Source organism: Hippopotamus amphibius, chromosome 12 (assembly GCF_030028045.1).
Source record: "Hippopotamus amphibius kiboko isolate mHipAmp2 chromosome 12, mHipAmp2.hap2, whole genome shotgun sequence".
Taxonomy (NCBI): Eukaryota; Metazoa; Chordata; class Mammalia; order Artiodactyla; family Hippopotamidae; genus Hippopotamus; species Hippopotamus amphibius.
Window position 1 is genome coordinate 84228977 of NC_080197.1, and position 18759 is coordinate 84247735.

The 18759-nt window shown below is 40.4% G+C and overlaps 1 protein-coding gene across 1 annotated transcript in view; it reads right to left on the minus strand.

Annotated features, from left to right (window-relative positions):
• Positions 1-8850: 8850 nt before the first annotated feature.
• Positions 8851-18759, minus strand: part of SP1 (Sp1 transcription factor) — a 35971-nt gene continuing 26062 nt past the window's right edge. Inside the window, exons 4-6 of the mRNA XM_057704258.1 lie at positions 13042-13210; positions 11112-11311; positions 8851-10941 (exon numbers count right to left, since the gene is read on the minus strand). Of these exons, the coding sequence (XP_057560241.1) occupies positions 10628-10941; positions 11112-11311; positions 13042-13210 (683 nt within the window). The 3' untranslated portion in view covers positions 8851-10627. The remainder of the gene's footprint in view (positions 10942-11111; positions 11312-13041; positions 13211-18759) is intronic.

Below are 18759 nucleotides of genomic sequence, written 5' to 3' on the forward strand. Positions count from 1 at the left end.
CACACAGCAGGAGGGGGGTAGCATGAGCCAGCAGAGCTGCCCCTGGCCAGAGCTTCCTTCAGATACAGGGCACTATGGGGCTTCTGATCCTTCAGTCCCCAACTCCGCCCCTCCCTCTTCCCAGTCTCTGTGGGGGAGACGGCTGCTGTGGGGGAGAGGATGCGTGTGGGGAAAAGCAGGGAGAGTGAGGGAGGAGCAGAGAACCAATCTCATATCCTCCTCTCCTCAGCCATCTCCTCTTTTCTCTGTGAAGTGGGAGGAGGGGTCCTTAGAGGTCCTGCTGGGAACCCAGTGATGCCTAATTTCAAACCTCTGCCCTTTGCTGACCCTAGGAAAAATGCTGGATCCTGTCAGCCCTTCCCAGGCTGGAAACCAAAGTGAAGTCAAGTGCTCAGAACTATTCAGCTGTGCCCAAGGGCCCTTCTAGCCCTTATTTTCTGGGCTCAGATCTGCAGTTCCCTGGGCACAGAGAAGCTTTACAGCCCATCCTAGAGTTGACCTCATTTTCCAAACTCAAGAGTCAGAAAAGCAGTTGTATAAAATTACTGAGTTTTTTTTTTTTTAAATCACATTGAATATAGGTATCATGGTAAATTTTATGTTATCAAAATTTTTTAAAAATCACATTGAGTCACACACTAAACAAATCACCATTATTGAAAAGGTAACAAATTTTTATTGAGCACCTACATGCTAGGGCACAGCTAGGGTTATGAAGTTTACAATCATCTCATCTAATTCTCCCATTGAGCTATTTATTATTATCTTCACTTTTTAGGTAATAAAGCTGAGTTTAGGTAACTTGCCCAAGGTCACTCTGCTAGGAAACAGCAGAGCTAGGATTTGGACTTGTATGTCTGACTCTAAAGCCTAGACCCTGCTCTTTGCGTTTATGCCATGATGCCTGTAAGAAAATACAAAATTCAGCAATAAAAAATATTTCCATTTAACACATTATTCGAATATTTGAATATGTATTGAGAAAATGTACATCAATACCTGTCAGCAGATCACCAACTAGAAAAAGATAGTACAGTTCAAACTATCACCACCAGAGGTCAGCAGACATGGGAGTAACTGGGGACATAGTGAGGGTGCAGAAAGGGCCTCCTCTGATGAGTAATATCCATAGTACATCTCCAATATCTATTAAGCTGCAGGAACTGTAAAATGTGAAGGGAGGGCACAGAGTGTGTAGAGGGAATGTCAGCATGGAGATGGAAGGAGAGAGGTCTATAGATTTTGCTGCAGTCGAGAGACAGGAGGAGTCCAACTCCACCAGATTACAGCCCAGAATAAGGAAACTACAGAGCAGCTGTCTCCCATGAGAACTGGAGCCAGTGACCAGTTCCCTGTTTTCCTAGCCTTCTGTTTCCCTAGTGGCTGCCTGGAAACCCTTTCTGGGAATGGTCTGACTTAGGTCAGGGATGAGGGCCTGAATACTCTCTGATTCTGGAGCCTTTCTCCCGGGGAGCCTACACAAGAGGGTAAAATCTCCAGTGGTGTGAAGCAGCAGCTAGAGGAATGACCAGGGTTTAGAGGCTGATGGATAGCTAGCTGCTCATCCCTACTTGGGCCCTTTTGGGAGTCCAGTGAGGTGGAATGTTGTACTTAGTTACAACTATCTTTCTTCACCAGCTCCCAGACAAATAAGCCCGGGACTGAGGGGAGGAGTTGAAGGTAAAATAGCTTCTTGTGTCAGAAGTGTCTCAGGAGACTCTCCTCCAGAGTAGAGCGAGGTAAGGATCAGGCAGGAAGGCAGTCTCCTCACCCAAAGCCTTGGATAACTACTCTATCTTGAGAGGAACTATACATGCTCTGGGCAGTCAGAGTTTATGGAGTTCAGATGGTGAGAGAGGGGTAAGGATTTGAGAGCTGGGGGATTAGGAAGGTCCTGAGAAAGAACTTCAGCAGTGGCCCAATAATTTACCTTTGACCCCACTGAAGAAAAGGCTAAAGTGAGTTGTTTATTCATTCAACTCAGAAAATATTAGGTCCTAGTCTTACAAAGGTATTTCATTAAGTGCTGGACCTACAAAGGTACATGTGATTCCTGCCCTCCAGGAACTCAAAGTGTAGAAAGGCAGGAAACTGTATCAATAAGCAACCAGAAACCAGTATCAAGCTAGGGGTATGAACAAGGAGCTATATAAGCAGGATGATCAAATAAGCTAATTCGGTTCAGGGCATAGAAGACAAGGGAAAAGAGGTGCCCAGAGGTTTCACAGAGAAAGCGTTATTTAAATTGTCTAAAGGTAAACACTGAAAACAAACAAAATGAGGGTGATTATTATAGGCCAAGGGAACAGCAAGAATAAAGGCAAAAAGTATAAAGGTAAGAACACAAAGTGTGTGTGTTGGGGCTGGGCGTGGGGGGCGGGTAGACTGAGCAGGAGGAAGGGGTATGAGATATGAAGCAGAATATCATGACTAGCGATAGACTGGAACCAGATTGGAAAGGTTAGGCTTTTCCTAAAAGCAAAGGATTTCAGGCAGGGAGGGGTCTGGTGGCAATGTGGAAGATGGATGACTGAGGCTCAGGAAGACAAGAAGAAGGGAGATCAGTTACAAGACCTAAGCAGTAGCCAGGGTGAGTACTAGCACAGCAGAAATAAAAATAAAAGAGGGAATTGCCTGGTGGTCCAGTGGTTAGGACTCTGTGCTTTCACTGCTGTGGGCTGGGGTTCAATCCCTGCTCAGGAAACTAAGATCTGCACTGTAAGCTGCGCTGCGTGGCCAAAAAAACCCAACCAATCAACCAACCAACAAAAACAAAAACAAAACCCCACAACCACCACCCCCCAAAATAAATAAAGAGGGAAAAAATTGAGATACAGTGTATTGGTAATATTGACAGAATTGATAATCAAATAAATGTTGGTAGATGAAAGGCAGAATTAAAAGATGATTCTGAGGTTTCAAGTATAAGTGATCAAGGGGATAGTAATACTGTTAAGTGAGGTGAGGGACACAAAGGATTATTTTTGTTTCTTACATGTTGAGTTTGAGTTACCTGTGGGATATCTAGATGAAAATGTCCACTAAGCTGGCTGCCAGGCTGAGGAAAAAAAGTGAGGGATTTTGATTTGGGAGTCACAAACATGTATGTAATAGCTAAAGAATAGATGCAATTTGTTTAGGGGTGAAAGGACCCAGGATGGGGAATATCAGTATTTCAAGGACAGAGGAAGAAGTGGCTATGAGGAAACTAAAACAAATAGAAAAGTTGAAGGAAAACCAAAAGTGCATCAGTTTCATACTCCTGTGGGAAGAAAGCACTAAGACACACATTGCTGCAAAGAGGTCTAAGAGGCTAAGGACCGAAAGACCACTGGAGCAGGCAATGAGGATGCTGGTATTGATAAGAAACATTTGGTAAACAATGGGTGCTTAACAAAGTGGACTGAGAGGTGAATAAAAGAGAAAAATTAAATGTAAACTACTTTCACTAACTTTGGAAATGGAAAGAATTAAATCAGCAGCTTGAAGAGGAAGCAGAGGTTTTTCAAAATGGGGGGGGGGGGGGGCAGGGAGGCAGATGCTCATAGGCTGACAAAAGGGAACCCAGGAGAGACTGGAGATAAAAGAAGGCAATACTATTGAAACAAAGAACAAAAAGAAGTCAAAGAAAACAAAGTTGAGAGCACAAGTGGCAACACTGACCTTGCAAAAGAAAAGTTATTTCTCTCCTAAGAAGAGAGAAGGGGGTAAATTAGTATTGGTGAATACATAGATGCTTGTCAGAGAGAAGAGAGGGAAGTTTGAGGAAACTGATGCTTCCATTTTCTTTATGAAATAGAAAGCAAATCATCCACTGAAAAATGGGGTCAGGATTGGGAAACTTGCAATTAACAGTGTATCTCACTCACCAGACTATGAAGTACGATAGCAGGGCCTGTCTTATTTCATTTTTTATCCTCCATTTAGCACACAGGGCTCGATAAATGTTTACTGACTGAATAGTTGACACAACTATTACAGGCCCACTTAAGCTTCCAAAGCCAAAAACTACCTCCCCCGCCAAAAAAACCCTCCAGTAAAGTCAAATACTAAAATGTTATATTGCTAATGGCTACATAAGGAAATCAAACAGCTGAGTGATTGACAAAGCTGACACAGGGAGTCAAATGAGCAAAATAATCAAGAATGCTGATAGCTACAGTATAAACAATCAAGAATTCTTGGATAGGCAGGAAGGGAAGTAAAGGCATAGGTTGATGGGAAATGGGAAAAGCTGTCAGAAAAACTTCAATTTCAGTTTCAAGGGGCCATAATCCAAATTCAATCATTTTAGACACAGGCTGGCATTAACTGAACATAAAACACATTGGAGCTAGATTTTGGTTTCTGAATACCAACCTCCAATAAAAAGAACAAAGGCTTCTTGGAGAAATGCTGATATAGGGATGGGGCAGGGAAAATACAATACGAGCCTGAAGCATCTTGTGTATCAGAAAGTAAGAAAGTGCTCAAAAAAATAATAGGATCTAGACATACCAAAGGGACACAGACGTCAACTTGAAAACATTCCCAATGTCCAAAGCTGGGACACTTTGAGCCACAAAAGTAATGTATAATTGGATTTTAACAACCCACCTATAAAGTAAGTGTTACCTCAGTACATGCTCATTTAACTTAATGGAGAAGAGACAGTTTCCTCACAGAAGTTTAATTCCCACCAACCCCAGTAAGGGTGAGCTATACTTCCAAAGAATAGGGAGAGAAATGAGAAACCAGGCAAACACCACCTTACCCAGATGATGAAGGTTTTATCATCAGTAATGTCACATGGTTATCACATACCCCTTGATAGGATGTGATGAGAAGGGCATTTCACCTGTGTGGTATCTTTTTCCCCCAAAAACCTGTAAGCTCAGTCTAATAACGAGGAAAAATCAGACAAATTCAGACTGGGGGATATTCTACAGGACATGGCCAGTACTCCCAAAGACTGTCAAGGTCATGAAAAACAAGATTAAGAAACTGTCACAAAGAAGACTAGGGAGACACATCAACTAAATGCAACGCGCTATCCTGCACTAGACCCTGGAACAGAAAAAGGACATCAATGGATGAAGCCCATAAAGCCTGGGATTTAGCTAAAGTAATGTACCAGTGTCAGTTTCTTAATTTTGACAATGTACCATGACAATACTAACAATGGAGAAAACTGGGGAAGGTGCATATAGAAACCCTCTGTACTATCTTTGCAACTTTCTTTTGAATTTAAAAGTATTTCAAAATAAAAAGCTAATTAAAAAAAAAGTTGGAGCTGCCCCCATTCCTCTGGGTCCTCCACATTTCTGCATAGTTGTGGCACACTGATCTCATCATGAAATTGTTTAGCTGGGAGTTAAGTGTAGGACAACTGCACTGATTAACATGTATGTAACAACAGCGTAGCTGGAAACCCTTGTTGGGTTTAGTATATGAAGTTATAACCATATTCTCCCCATTCCCAACCCTCTCAACACACCAGAGACATGGCTTTTTATTAAAAAAAAACTTTTTTTTAATTGGTTTACAAAGGAGCTACAGACTACATTGAACTAATCTTTGTACAAAAAGGCAAAAAAAAAAAAAAAAAAAAAAAAGCCCCAAAACACCCAGAGACAAAAGGCAGGGGGAGAGACAAGAAAGAAGATACAAAAGAGCAGGAAGAAACTAAGACAAGAGATTAGCATCATACATACACAAGATCAAGGGGAAAAAAGAGCAAGAAAGATGAGAGCATTTAAAAGTATTTCCCCACACAGCCCCAGTGATAATTGGATTGGAACCAACAATAAACACAGTATGAGATTATTTAGAGGTTTAAAAAGGCAACAGCGGTATGGAGACTGGTTATTGCCAGCGTTAAGAGAGAAACTTGTTTTAGGCACCAGAGACTGGAGCACTGCCCCTCCCTCCCAGAGGACACACTCGGGAAAGGAAGCAGGCCCTGGCGCAGCTGCCATTGGTGTGTGCAGAATGGGTCTCCTCAGGTCAATCTCAGCATATTTTCCCCAACTTTCCCCCAAATCTTTGTGCCCTAGACTCCACGTGAGAGCTATGGGATGCCACTGGGAGAAAGGGGTGATCAGAAATATGAAGACTTGCCCTTGTGCACACTGTTCAAGAGCAGCTGCTGGAAAAGTGGGGGGCTGGGTAGAGAAGCCCATTCCTCTGTGGAGAAGGCACAGTGTAATTCCTGATGGGGAAGAAAGAGGAAACCACACACCCCAGGAGAGGTATCAGCAAGGGCCTCACCATGGGCAGCCTCAGCTTCACGCCATTTGTTGCGATCCCCACCCCCTCCCCGATACTGAAGGGAGCTGAGGGACAGGTCGCCATGCCTCTTCTTGCTCAGCAGGGACAAGGAAGGCTGGGGTGGTTTGATAGTGAGGAAAGGAGAAAATAGGACAAAATACTCATTTCCCTCAAATGAACATTATGGAGGAAACCTTTTTTGGGCTTGGGGAAGTCATATTGGAGAAGACCTAAGAGGGGAATGAAGCGAGGGACTCCCATTTTTTCCGTGTCCCAGACTCCAATCTAAGGCAAGTGAGCTGTATCTGGAAGAGGGAGTAGGAATTTCAGCTTAAGGCTGCTTAACGTCCTCCTGGGGGCTGGTACTTAGAGAAGGCAGACAAAGAAAAGAAACAGGTCAACCTCAAAGCTGGTCTGCTCATCCTCCTAGATGAGGTTTGTACTCCAGGAGTAGAGCCAAGAGAGGCACCAGAGAGCGCACAGGCTCCTAAACAAAAGTAATAACCTACCCATATTTTATCAGCAGTTTTCAAAAGCAAGGTTTTCCGGGGTTGGAGAAGTGCCATATCCTCCTTTCCCCAAAGCTACTGCTGCCACCTTTCATCCCTGCACATTAAGTTACTGGCTCTCTTCTAAGGGAGATGAAACTTTGAGATTTCACATTTCTCCTCCCAACTCCAAGAGGCTACTCAGCTTTGAATAGGGGGAAGGAGAGCTATGCAAAGGGCCCCTCACTTGAGGCAGCTAGACTATTCTCATTTCCTTGGTACTTGGATCAGAACTCCTTTGATCTGACCCGAAGGTCCAAAAGGCATCAGGGTACTTACAACTGAATGAAAACGTTAAGTAACTAGCACCAGGGCTCCCCCAAAGCATAACAGGGGCCTCATTAATATCCCCAGAAGAACCCCTCAAAAGGTATATAAATTTATTGCGTCCTAGCAAAGATCTGCAGCTTCCAGTATTCACACAATGTGAAGATATTAATACAAAATATATTCTGAAAGTCATACATCTGCAGTTCATAGTGCTTTCTCAGATTTGTTAAAAAAATACAATGCTTAGTTTCCTATATAGGATATACAAAAGCAAAAAATATATATATGTATATAGTAGAAATAAATCAATCAGCCATAGTAATTTACAGCCTTTGTCTCTAACCCTCCCCCAATCATAATCTTTACCTCACACTTCAGTCTATACTTTCTGGGATCAAGAGTTCCATCTATTCTGAACTCTGAGAAATGTCTGTTAAACTGCATTCTGCCTGGTACCCACAAACAGGGTGCCAGCTGGGAAGTCCCTGAAGGAAGATGCTGTGGGTTGTTACTGCTCTGAGTATAAAGTGAGAGTCAAATGATGAGCAGATAAATGTAAACAGGCAAGCTGAAAGGATAAGGGAATAATATTACCACTCCTCCTGGCACCCCCCACCCCACAAGTTTTGGTCATTAAAAAGCTAAATAAAAAAGCAACTCATGAAAAAATTTAGAATCAATATGCCTGTCAGTTACATTAATTTATTCTGGCAAAAAGTGCAGGGAAAGGGACTTTCAGTAATAAGCTCCTGACTCAAGGAATGTGGGCTCCTAACTTCCCGTGGAAAAGACTGAGTGACTTTGCTGCTGGGAGACAAAAGCAGAAGCTGCTTCAATTTTAGGGTCAAATAAGACACTGGATCTGGAGTTTCCTTGGTGAGAAGGAAATAGGACAAATGGAAAGAAATGGATATAAATTCGCTCATGCTAATGAATGGAGGGTAAAGCAGCATTCCATTCCAGAGAAAAACATCATTAAATAACCTTCTAAAAAGCTCGTAAGCTTCAGCATCATTAAGCTAGTTTATATCTAATAACTTCATACTGGGGAAGATTCCATTCCTTGAAATGCTCTAGCAAAATACTGCACACTCCGGTGAGTTATCCTGCCCCTTTCCTCCAGCAGATGCCTATGTACATGATTATAGACATAAAATAACAGGTTCTGAGTTCTGCCTTTCAGTGGGAACAAAAGGGTATGATAAGTGGCTGGGCATGGATGACTTTTACTTCAGTATTAATAGAATTTGATCGGGGGGAAGTTCCTTGCAATAGTTCCTGCGTTAAAAACAGTATTAAGTCTGCAGAGAAAGGACCAAATGGAGTGAACTTTTGTTTAGAATATTAAGTTGTATTTCAGGTTAAACAACAACACAAACTTACCCAAAGCCTAATTTGGATGGATTTTATATAAAATATATAGTAGAATTATAGCATCGTCTATTTGTAGTCAAGGTAAATAGATTCATGAAAGGAACTAGGACTCTGCTGTAGATCTGGATGTTGGTTTCACTTTCAAACACAAAAATAGTTTCTTTTTTTAAAAGTGCAGTAACACATCCCCCATTCATAATTGTAACTAATTTAGCAAAAGCAAAGAAATTACCTCAGGAACATACCCAGGTTTTAAGACAGATTTCTAGGTAATGGGCCTGAAAGGCATTTTGATCTGAATTTGATTTATTCTCCAACAATTTCAAATATAATTTCTTATCTGTGTGTAGATATATACAGGCACAAACACACATTCACACACAGTCATACATAAACACTTCACTTTCTATCAGATTAGGGTAATTTTTTTATTGCAGGTCTCTTATAGTATTAGCTAACAGAAAACCTATCCCCAACCTAACAGATTACACACATACACACAGCCATTTCCACACTTCCTCACAGTGAAAAGCTCTCTGACAAGATACCAAAAGGTCGAGAGAGACAATGTTTTAATGGCTGGGCCTTGAGGACAACTCTGGTTGCATTTAAATCTCAGTGCCAAATGCACTAAGAGTTCCCTGCCGCTATAATTTTTGGATCAGTCTCTTCAGCAATCAAACCATGGAGAAAAAGCAGGATGATTTTTCCTGATCTCTCCTATAAACCAAACTGATAAGACAAGATTTCTTTTTGTTCTGGGCTATCATTCCCATGATCATGTGTGCTTCCTTTCCCCTTAGGAACCACCCAAGGAAGAGTTAAGGGAAAAGATCAAAGAACCACTGCCTTGCCACTGGTCCACGCTCTGGGGTTCTGCAGAATGGAAACCCAGAACAGGTTCACTGGCCGATGCTCCTTAATAACATAACAGGAAAGAAACTACTGGGGATGTTCAAAAGAGGAAGTGTATTTCCTTTCAGAATGTGAACTCAGAAGCCCATACATCAAAGCTTAGAGCTACCTTGGAAGACAGTTGTAAAAAGGTCCAAATAATCTACTAACTCCTGAACTGGACTACCTGAGTCACTTCTGCTTCTGAGCACATCATTTTCCTATTGAAAGCCCTTACCTGTTATTTGACCATCTTTTCACAGTTTATACAAACTGATCCCAGATAATAACTTTCAAAGGGTCTCTTTTACAATTCCATAGAAAGACTTCTGATTCTTGATGCTTAGAGCAGCTAATGAAGAGAGAGGTGCCTTTGACTCTCCAGCACCAAGAGGGTGCCTGCGTCAGTAGTATTTTGAACACTCTCTTCACAGCTACCCCAAGCATTCGCCTGAGCTTCAAGGTTTCTCCATTCTGTTGCTGGGACTAAGGACTTTAAAAGAATAACAGAAGTGCCTCTTCCAGGGACCGCTACCAAAAACAAAACATGAAGTGATCAGGTGAGAGAAGGGAGACAGAAAGGGTTGAGTCAGGGAAAGAGTGCAAGAAGCTGATCCCAAATTAAAAGACAAAATTAAGAAAGAAAAACATTATGTATGTATATATAAACTAAAAGCAGAGCATATAAATGCTTAATCTGGTGGGAAGCCAAGACAACATCTATAGAAAATCTTGATGTGTCACAACAAGGCTCAGCCATAAGGAAATAAGGCAATATAAAAAAAATGACCAAGTTATTTTGGTCACAGAATGGTCTCCTTCCTCCTCCCAGCCAACCCCTGCAAATGCATCTCTATATATCTTTTATATATATATATATATAATATAGAATCTGTTTTTTGTTAAAAAGTATTTCAATGATCATATATATTTATCAAGGCATGATGGCTTTAGGAAAGGGGGGGATCCATCATGGGGGAGCTGAGAAGGGAAATGCAGGAAGGGGAAGCTGGGGTAAGAAGTGTTAAGAAACTGGGGTCAAACAAATGCGCATCAAAGGGTGGCACCGCCAGAATTTTCACTAATGTTTCCCACTTCAAGGAGGTACTGATGATACAGGTGTGTGCCAGGACCCCATCTCTTCTCTTGTATCCCTCCCCCAATTCTTCCCACCACCATGCATTTTTAATGCCTCATGGCTCTCTCTCCCACATGTCTCTTGGACCCATGCTACCTTGCATCCCAGGGTTGATGGGTATGGCCCATATGTCTCTGGCCCCGGGTGCCTCATCTCAGAAGCCATTGCCACTGATATTAATGGACTGCAGATCTGCCACCTGCATGACGTTGATGCCACTGTTGGCAAGACGGGCAATACCCTCTGGACAGATAGCCTCCATGGCTACCATGTTGGTGGTAATAAGGGCCGAAGGGGTGGCACTGCCGCTGCCTTCTGAACCTGCCCCACTGTCCAGGGGCAAAGTGCCCACACTTAGGGCTACACCTGGGCCTCCCTTCTTATTCTGGTGGGTCTTGATATGCTTTGACAGGTGGTCACTCCTCATGAAGCGCTTGGGACACTCAGGGCAGGCAAATTTCTTCTCGCCTAGGTAAAGGAAAAGAAAGAAGATGAGAAACTCATATCTCAGGAAGTAGGGGTACCTTGTCCAATTCATTGTTCTCAAACTATATAAGGCACAATAAAGCTAGACCTAGAAGGTGATCAAACTTTGTGTCTTTTTATCCGGTGTATTACTTCCCCAAGTTCCTGCTCACCCGTGTGTGTGCGTTTGTGCCTCTGAAGCTCATCCGAACGTGTGAAACGTTTCCCACAGTATGACCAGGTACACATGAATGGCCTCTCGCCTGTATGCCAGCGCAAGTGTGCCCGTAGGTGTGAGGTCTTGCCATATACTTTGCCACAGCCTTGCATGTGGCAAATGTGCTGTTTCTTCTTGCCAGGATCCCCAGAGCCCCTGGAAGTAAGAACACAACTATTCATCATTCATTCTAGAGACAAAAATTAAAGAATCACAAAGCATCCACATTAATTACTGGACGCACTCAAAACTAATCCAAACTTTCATTTAAAAAAAAAAAAAAGCCTTCTCAAAAAAACAAAAAACAATCCACAACAACAACAGCAACAAAAAAGCCTCTTTAGTATCAGAAGATAAATCTTTAGTCAATTCTGATGTTTAAAGAAAAAATCATTCTGAAGGTGACTTTTAAAATCTATGAGGCATTTTCTTATATCTTTCTGGAAGTTAAGTCTAATAAAAATATCTTCCATGGGAACTACTGTGAATATGGTGATATTTTGGACTGGGAACTTACTTAATGAACAAAGGGTCTCTCCATTTAAGCACCTGGTGGAGAACTTGAATGAAAATATAATATTTTACAACTATAGAACTTTTCTCCTAGAATATTCAAGAGCCAAACGGTAAAGATTAAAAGCTAAAAAGATAGAGCAATATCAGAGACTTCAGTGGAAGAGGAAGATGGGATGAATAAAAGTTAAAAGAGGGGAAAAAAGGACCCTAATTCAAAGTATGTAAAAAAAAAATATTCCCCACATGGAGCAAATTCTAAGCTACTCTCAGGAAATCAGTTCTGAAATGTTTTTGCCAAATCAATTTGTACCATGTGTGAGCCATTAGTGGGCACTGGGGAGATTTCCAAGAGGGATTTTTCTTGTGTTTTAACAGCACATGTTAGCAGAGGGGAAGAAAAACATAAAAAATAACAGAAATGAAATCACACAGGTGGAAATCATAGAATTTCCTTCAAAAACTTAAATCCACTTTAAGTTTTGTGAGAGGGAAACTCTACTGCACTCAAGTACTTTTGATTTAGGTTTTTCCTGTAACGTAGGGTCAAAGAATTCAAATTATTTTTTGTTTTGGTACATTTCTTTTTTTTTTTTGTGGCGCACGGGTTTAGTTGCTCCGTGACATGTGGGATCTTCCCAGAGCAGTGATCGAATCCATGTCCCCTGCATTGGCAGGCGGACTCCCAACCACTGCGCCACCTAGGAAGCCCTGTGCTTATTTTTAATGGGACAAAACTTTAACAGATTTTTTTCCAAGGGCATTTAAAAAACGATGTGACTTTCTATTCTCTTTCAAAGTCAGTGACTTGAAGAAGAAGAAAATAACTTGGAACTCTCCAGAGATAATACTGAATAGCTGCTACACTAATGAGAAAATTTGTCAGAACTCTGTTCTGTAGGACACATTAGATTCCCTGATGGAAAAAATTTCTACCCAGAATAAATATTTTTATCTATTTTGGGGGGAAAGAAGATTATGGAAAACTCATGATTTTCACACAGCCACTGTAAAAAATCATTACAGTAGGTATGTTTCTTTTTCTTTGTCAGACTGTTTTATGAGCTATCTTGTTAAAACCATCTCAAAACAGACATGTGGTAACAATCATTTGACCAGTTGGCTCCAACTGACTTCCTTATCTCTAGGAGAAAGCAGGTACCTATGAAGGCCCAAGGTCTGAGAGTCGATGAAAAGGATCAGAGCTGGAAGCAAGATCACATATATAACCTAATCAAATATACTGTACTATCTCTGATCCCTTTGTAACACTGTCAAGTCTTAAAAGTTAAAAGAATAACCCTTTCTTTTTACCTCCAAATCTATTAATTTTTCTTCTTCATATTCTTAAGGGATTGGCTGAGTCAACTTACCTTCCTTCACTATCTTTACAGTAGGGGCAGGTGCATGCTTCCCGCCGGGTCCTCCGACCAGCTTGGGGTTGGGGATCTGGGCTGTTCTCTCCTTCGTCTCCGCCTGTTGGGTCATCATGTATTCCATCACCACCAGCCCCATGGAGGCCAAGCTGAGCTCCATGATCACCTGAAATTAAGAGAGTAAAAGGGTCAAGGTGGGAAGTAGGGGAGGTCATCACAGCCACAGGCATCTCAGTGACACTTCACTTTTACAGCACATTTCTTCAAAACTTTGAAGTCACATTCACTCACACTGCCCATACTTGAAATCTCAAGATTCAGTGTGGAAGACACAAAGAGCCAATAAGTATATGAAAACATAATCATTCTCACTCAATTTTTAAGACACAACTCTATTTATAATAGACTTTTATAATTTTTCACCTACCAGGTTACAAAAAGTTAAAATTCTAATAATGCACAGCACTGGCAAGGATACAAGGAACAGGCATTTTTATATACAGGTGGTGATAAATCAGTACAACCATTTTTTTTTGGCTGCACCATGCAGCTTGCAGGATCTTAGCTCCCCAACCAGGGATTGAACCTGCTCCCTTGACAGTGAAATTGCAGAGTCCTAACCACTGGACTTCCAGGGAATTCCCAGTACAACCTTTCTGAAGGCCAATTTGGCAACATTATTAAAAATTTAAGTGCACATCTTCAAAGAAATTTCACTTTGAATCAGCAATGTCCTATGGATATATTCATGAGTACACAAAGATACGTGACAGTAAAATTTTCTGTAGCTTTATAACAACAAAAACACTGGAAAAAATAAAAATGTACCCCACTGAGGAACTAGTTAAATAAATTACAATAAATTTATGTGATGGACTACTACACATGCATTAAAAAGGAGATAAAGTTACGTACTGTTATAGAAAGATGTACAACAAATCTCTTATTCATTCCCAGAGCTAAAGTGCTATGGAACCAACCAAATGGAAGTGACTAAAAATAAGACTTTAAGGGATTCCAACTAGAAACCATACAAAACCGGAAAGAGGAAACTTCCTGAAATGAGCAAAAAATTGTGCTGAATATTCAGCAGAACAGTACATGTATATTATAAACTTTAACACAAAGAGGAAAGGAAAGAGCGGAGGTCAAAGTTCATTTTTTGGCGGGGGGGGGGGGGGGGGGGGGGGGTGCTGCGCCAAGCTGCATGTGGGATCCTAGTTCCCAACCAGGGATCGAACCCAAGCCCCCTGCAGTGGAAGCACAGAGTCCACCACTGGACTGCCAGGGAAGGCCCTCAAAGTTAATTCTGCGTAGCCAGCTATACACCTCAGGAAAGTTTTTGTTTGGGACTGGATGCTTTTCAGAATGCTACAAAAAGGAAGAAAACATTTGTGCATACATTCTGTTACTTGATGTCATTTTCTTTTAAAGATAAATTTGTCTGAATTCACTATAATTTCTGTCCTTGTTAAATTAAAATAAACACTACAAAGCTCCAAGTCAGTGCTTTTCAAACTTTTCAAACTTGCAACCCACTGTAAAAATATATATATAGATATTTGACATTGTGACCTAGTATATACACATATAAGTGAAACAAAACTTTCACAAAAAATGCTTACCCTTATGATTGGCAGTGTATTCTGAAATTTTCTATACTCTTTTTTTTTCTTAATGCTGGTCATGACCCATTATATTGATTTCATGAGTTACTAACGGGTCACACTGCACATTTTCAAACACCATTCTAGGCCATGAGGCAGAAGCAATGTTTTAAAGAAATAGATAACATTCTTCTCAAGCTCTCAAATCTACTATCAATAAGCATTCGCCTATGAAAGCACCTTGCAAATAAGTTAATGACTCTATCCATATTTAAGATTCCAATAAAAGGCAAGTGTTGAATTGGCCTGCTTTGTTTTATCTATTTTATAAAGAAGGAAACTAAATAAATGGGTAAGTCAGACTTAACATCTATAAACCTAGGTAAGGCTTCTGTACCTAATTTCAAATCTTTCAGCTCATTAAAATAATTTTGAGTCACAATACCTAATGAGCAGCTCTCCTTGTCCTTTCTTTCTCACTCTACCACTTCTAAGCACCAGCTTATTGCATTAAGATAAATTTAACTGGAATATTTTGAGATTTTCATGATACTGGCAGAACTAAAACTGGGAAGTACTGCAGTACAAGTGAGGAACAGGTTTTGAAGTAAGACAGACCCTAGATATGAGCCCCTGCACTACGATTTGATTTATTTTTCTGGTAGTGATCAAGTAACTCCTCTAGTTATCAATTTCTCCATTGTAAAATTGGGATGACATATCAATCTCATAAAGTTATTGTGAAAAATATTGTGAAGAATATTGTGAAATAATACATTTAAGGTGCTTAGCATAGTATGTGTCACACAGCAAACACTCAATACACTGTAGTTATTACTATTAGGAAAATATCTTGTGGAAAAAACAGTGAGAAATCGTGGAATAAGACACACTGATACTTTGTTTAATCATTCTGACTTAAAAATGTATGTGTTTCTTATATGCGGAATATAGAAAAATGATACTAATCAACTGGTTTGCAAGGCAGAAATAGAGACACAGATGTAGAGAACAAACATATGGACACCAAGTGGGGAAAGTGGGGGCAGGGGCTGGGGGGTGAATTGGGAGATTGGGATTGCCATGTATACATTACTAATAAGAAAAAAAAAATCAAACTGTACACTTTAAATATATGCAGTTTATTGTATATCAATGATATCTCAATAAAAGTTCTTAAAGAAAAAAAAAAATGTATGTCACTGAGTGGAAACTCCCTCTAGTGGGGATGCAGAATTTATCCTTTATAAGCCAAATAGCTCAGCAGACAAGTCAGGATGCTAACTAGTATTGCCAGTGGTTACCTACCAAAAATTACCTTCAGAAGAGAAATTTATAAAACTGTAGATCCAGCTATCTATAATAGGTCTTTAGAAATAAGACAAAACTGTGGTGCATATAAGCAAATCTTCTTTGATCTATTTTCCAAGCTAACCTAACTCCGTCAAAATTTGAGAAGCAATCCATTAATTCCCAAAGTTCTCCCTTGTCCCAATCAACTGGAAAGAGGCAAACCTTTCTCCATTTTATTGAAACAAAAGAATAATATTCAAGATAGGCATAATTCACTAAATAAGGACACAAAGAAATGCTTAGATATCAGGACTACTAAAACTAAATCTCTAACCCTCTTTCAAATTCTTACAAAATGGACAGTCAAAAATTAATATCCTCCTGGACCCCCACAATGATTTCAGATTTTTTTAAAATAAGAAAACTGAGAATGGGGTCAGATAAATGAACAATTCCGAATTTCAAAAAAAGGGATAAAATGTCAACAAAGCATTAACATCAGACCAGAATCTGTTTCCTGCCTCTTTTAATAACAGTTTTAGAAAAAGAACAGTTTTATCTTAAAATGTGGCACTGGTTAAGCAATGAAATGAATTAAAGATTTTCCTTTCCATGATTAAAATAACTAGTAAACCAAAGGCACAGTTTAATGACAGTCTTGCCCAACCCAGTGGTTGCCTCTAGCATCAGTTTCTGAAATAGCTATGGTAGTTACACACTTTTTTAGTTTCCTCAAATTGAAGAAGTGTGCTGAAGTTATGAATTTTCAAGACCACTACATGGTAAGTCAAACACCCTATTTTTCTCAGAGAAATAATCTGGGTAATACTAAAATAAGATGAAATAAGAACCTCCTCAATAATTTTCAAAAGGGTGGTTCCCATTCACTTCTCTATGTATCTGCTTTCTGAAATGATTTTTGGAACATCGTGTTCTTTAATTGAGTATTAATACAGTAAGACTAAACTTTAAAACTATACCTATATTGAGCACACACTGGATTTTCTGAATAGGCTTCATTTTACACAGCATATTTAATTCAAAGAAGTGTATCTCAGACCACAAAGTGTTTGTGTCTTTTCAGCCATGTCAAAACAGAATATTGGCAACACCACTTATGCGTGAGTAACAGGGTGTCCAGAATATGGCCCCAAATCAAGAAATAAAAACATCTCTAGGGACTTCCCTGGTGGTCCAGTGGGTAAGACTCTGCACTGCCAATGCTGAGGGCCCGGGTTCAACCTCTGGTTGGGGAACTAGGTCCTTAATGTCACAACTAAGAAGTTCCCATGCTGCAACTAAGACCCAACGCAGCCCCCACCTGCCCCCCCCAAAATAATTTTTAAAAAGTCTCTAGTAACAGAAAGAGAGGATTTATAACACACAGTACTTCACATTTTTATTTTTTGGCCACATGGCATGGCTTATGGGATCTTAATTCCCTAACCAGGGACTGAACCTGTGCCCTCAGCAGTGACATTCCTAACAACTAGACTGTCAGGGAATTCCCCTTTAAATTTTTAAAAAAATTTTATTTATTTGTTTATTCATTTAATGGCTGTGTTGGGTCTTCGTTACCGTGTGTGGGCTTTCTCTAGTTGCGGCAAGTGGGGCTACTTTTAACTGTTGCGGTGGCTTCTTTGGTTGCAGAGCACGGGCCCTAGAGCATGCGGGCTTCAACAGCTGTGGCTCACGGGCTCTAGAGCGCAAGCTCAGTAGTTGTGGCGCACGGGCTTAGTTGCTGTGTGGCATGTGGGATCTTCCCGGACGAGGGATTGAACCTGTGTCCCCTGCATCGGCAGGCGGATTCTTAACCACTGTGCCACCAGGGAAGTCCCTCAATGTGATTCTCTGCTGCACTGTCAGACTACTGTAGTGGCCAACAACCTGCTGAGGCACTGGTGTCTGGACTTACTGAGGCTCAGGTTCTCTGTCTCAGCAAAGAAGGAATTCAGCAAGAGACAGTGATAATCAAGAAGTAGACTTATTAATATAGGACGCTTGTGAAAGATGCAAGTGAGCAGGTGAGGAGGCTCTGCCTAAATTTTCAAATAATAATAATTTTATTAATCTAGTTTCCCAGTCTAAACAAAGCGTATTAGAGGTAGCAAATTAGAAAAAAAGGAATAGAAGAATCATACTTTTAATGGCACAAAAACTGACAACTGGGCATGATATATATAAATGACCCACAAATCCATCCCTATATTGACTATTTGGTTACTCTTGAGGTATAGTCTAATGCAGGAGAGACAGGACAAATGCTTGATTCTGTCAATTACTAGTTTTTAAGATAATGAGCTGGTTTCCTAGAGTCCTTAAAAAGTGACTAATGAGATTTACTTTTCTTAAAAATCAAGTTTTTGGAGATACAATAAAAATTCACCCCTTTAGTAAGTTTAGACCAAGGTTCTCAAACTGGGGCTATTACACTCCCCAGGAGACATCTGACAATATAGGCATTTTTAATTATCATGTTTAGCATCTAGTGCTGCTAAATATTCTACAATGTATAAGATAGCTTCCTCCTCCCCCCAAATAATTACCTAGTTCAAAATGTCAATAGTGTTGAGGTTGAGAGACCATGCTTTGGACAAATGTATACAGTAAGTAGTGTAACCACTGATAAAGCATGATACAGTGTATTTCTGCCACCTCAAGTAGTGCCCTTAAGCCCCTCTGTAGTCAGTCTTTTTTGCATCGATATGAACTCACGGATTTAAACATATCTGATGCTTCAATCCATTGCAGTTATTAAGTTATCATTACTGATGCTCAAGCTATCCTACATTTGGCCACAGAAACATCAAGTTGG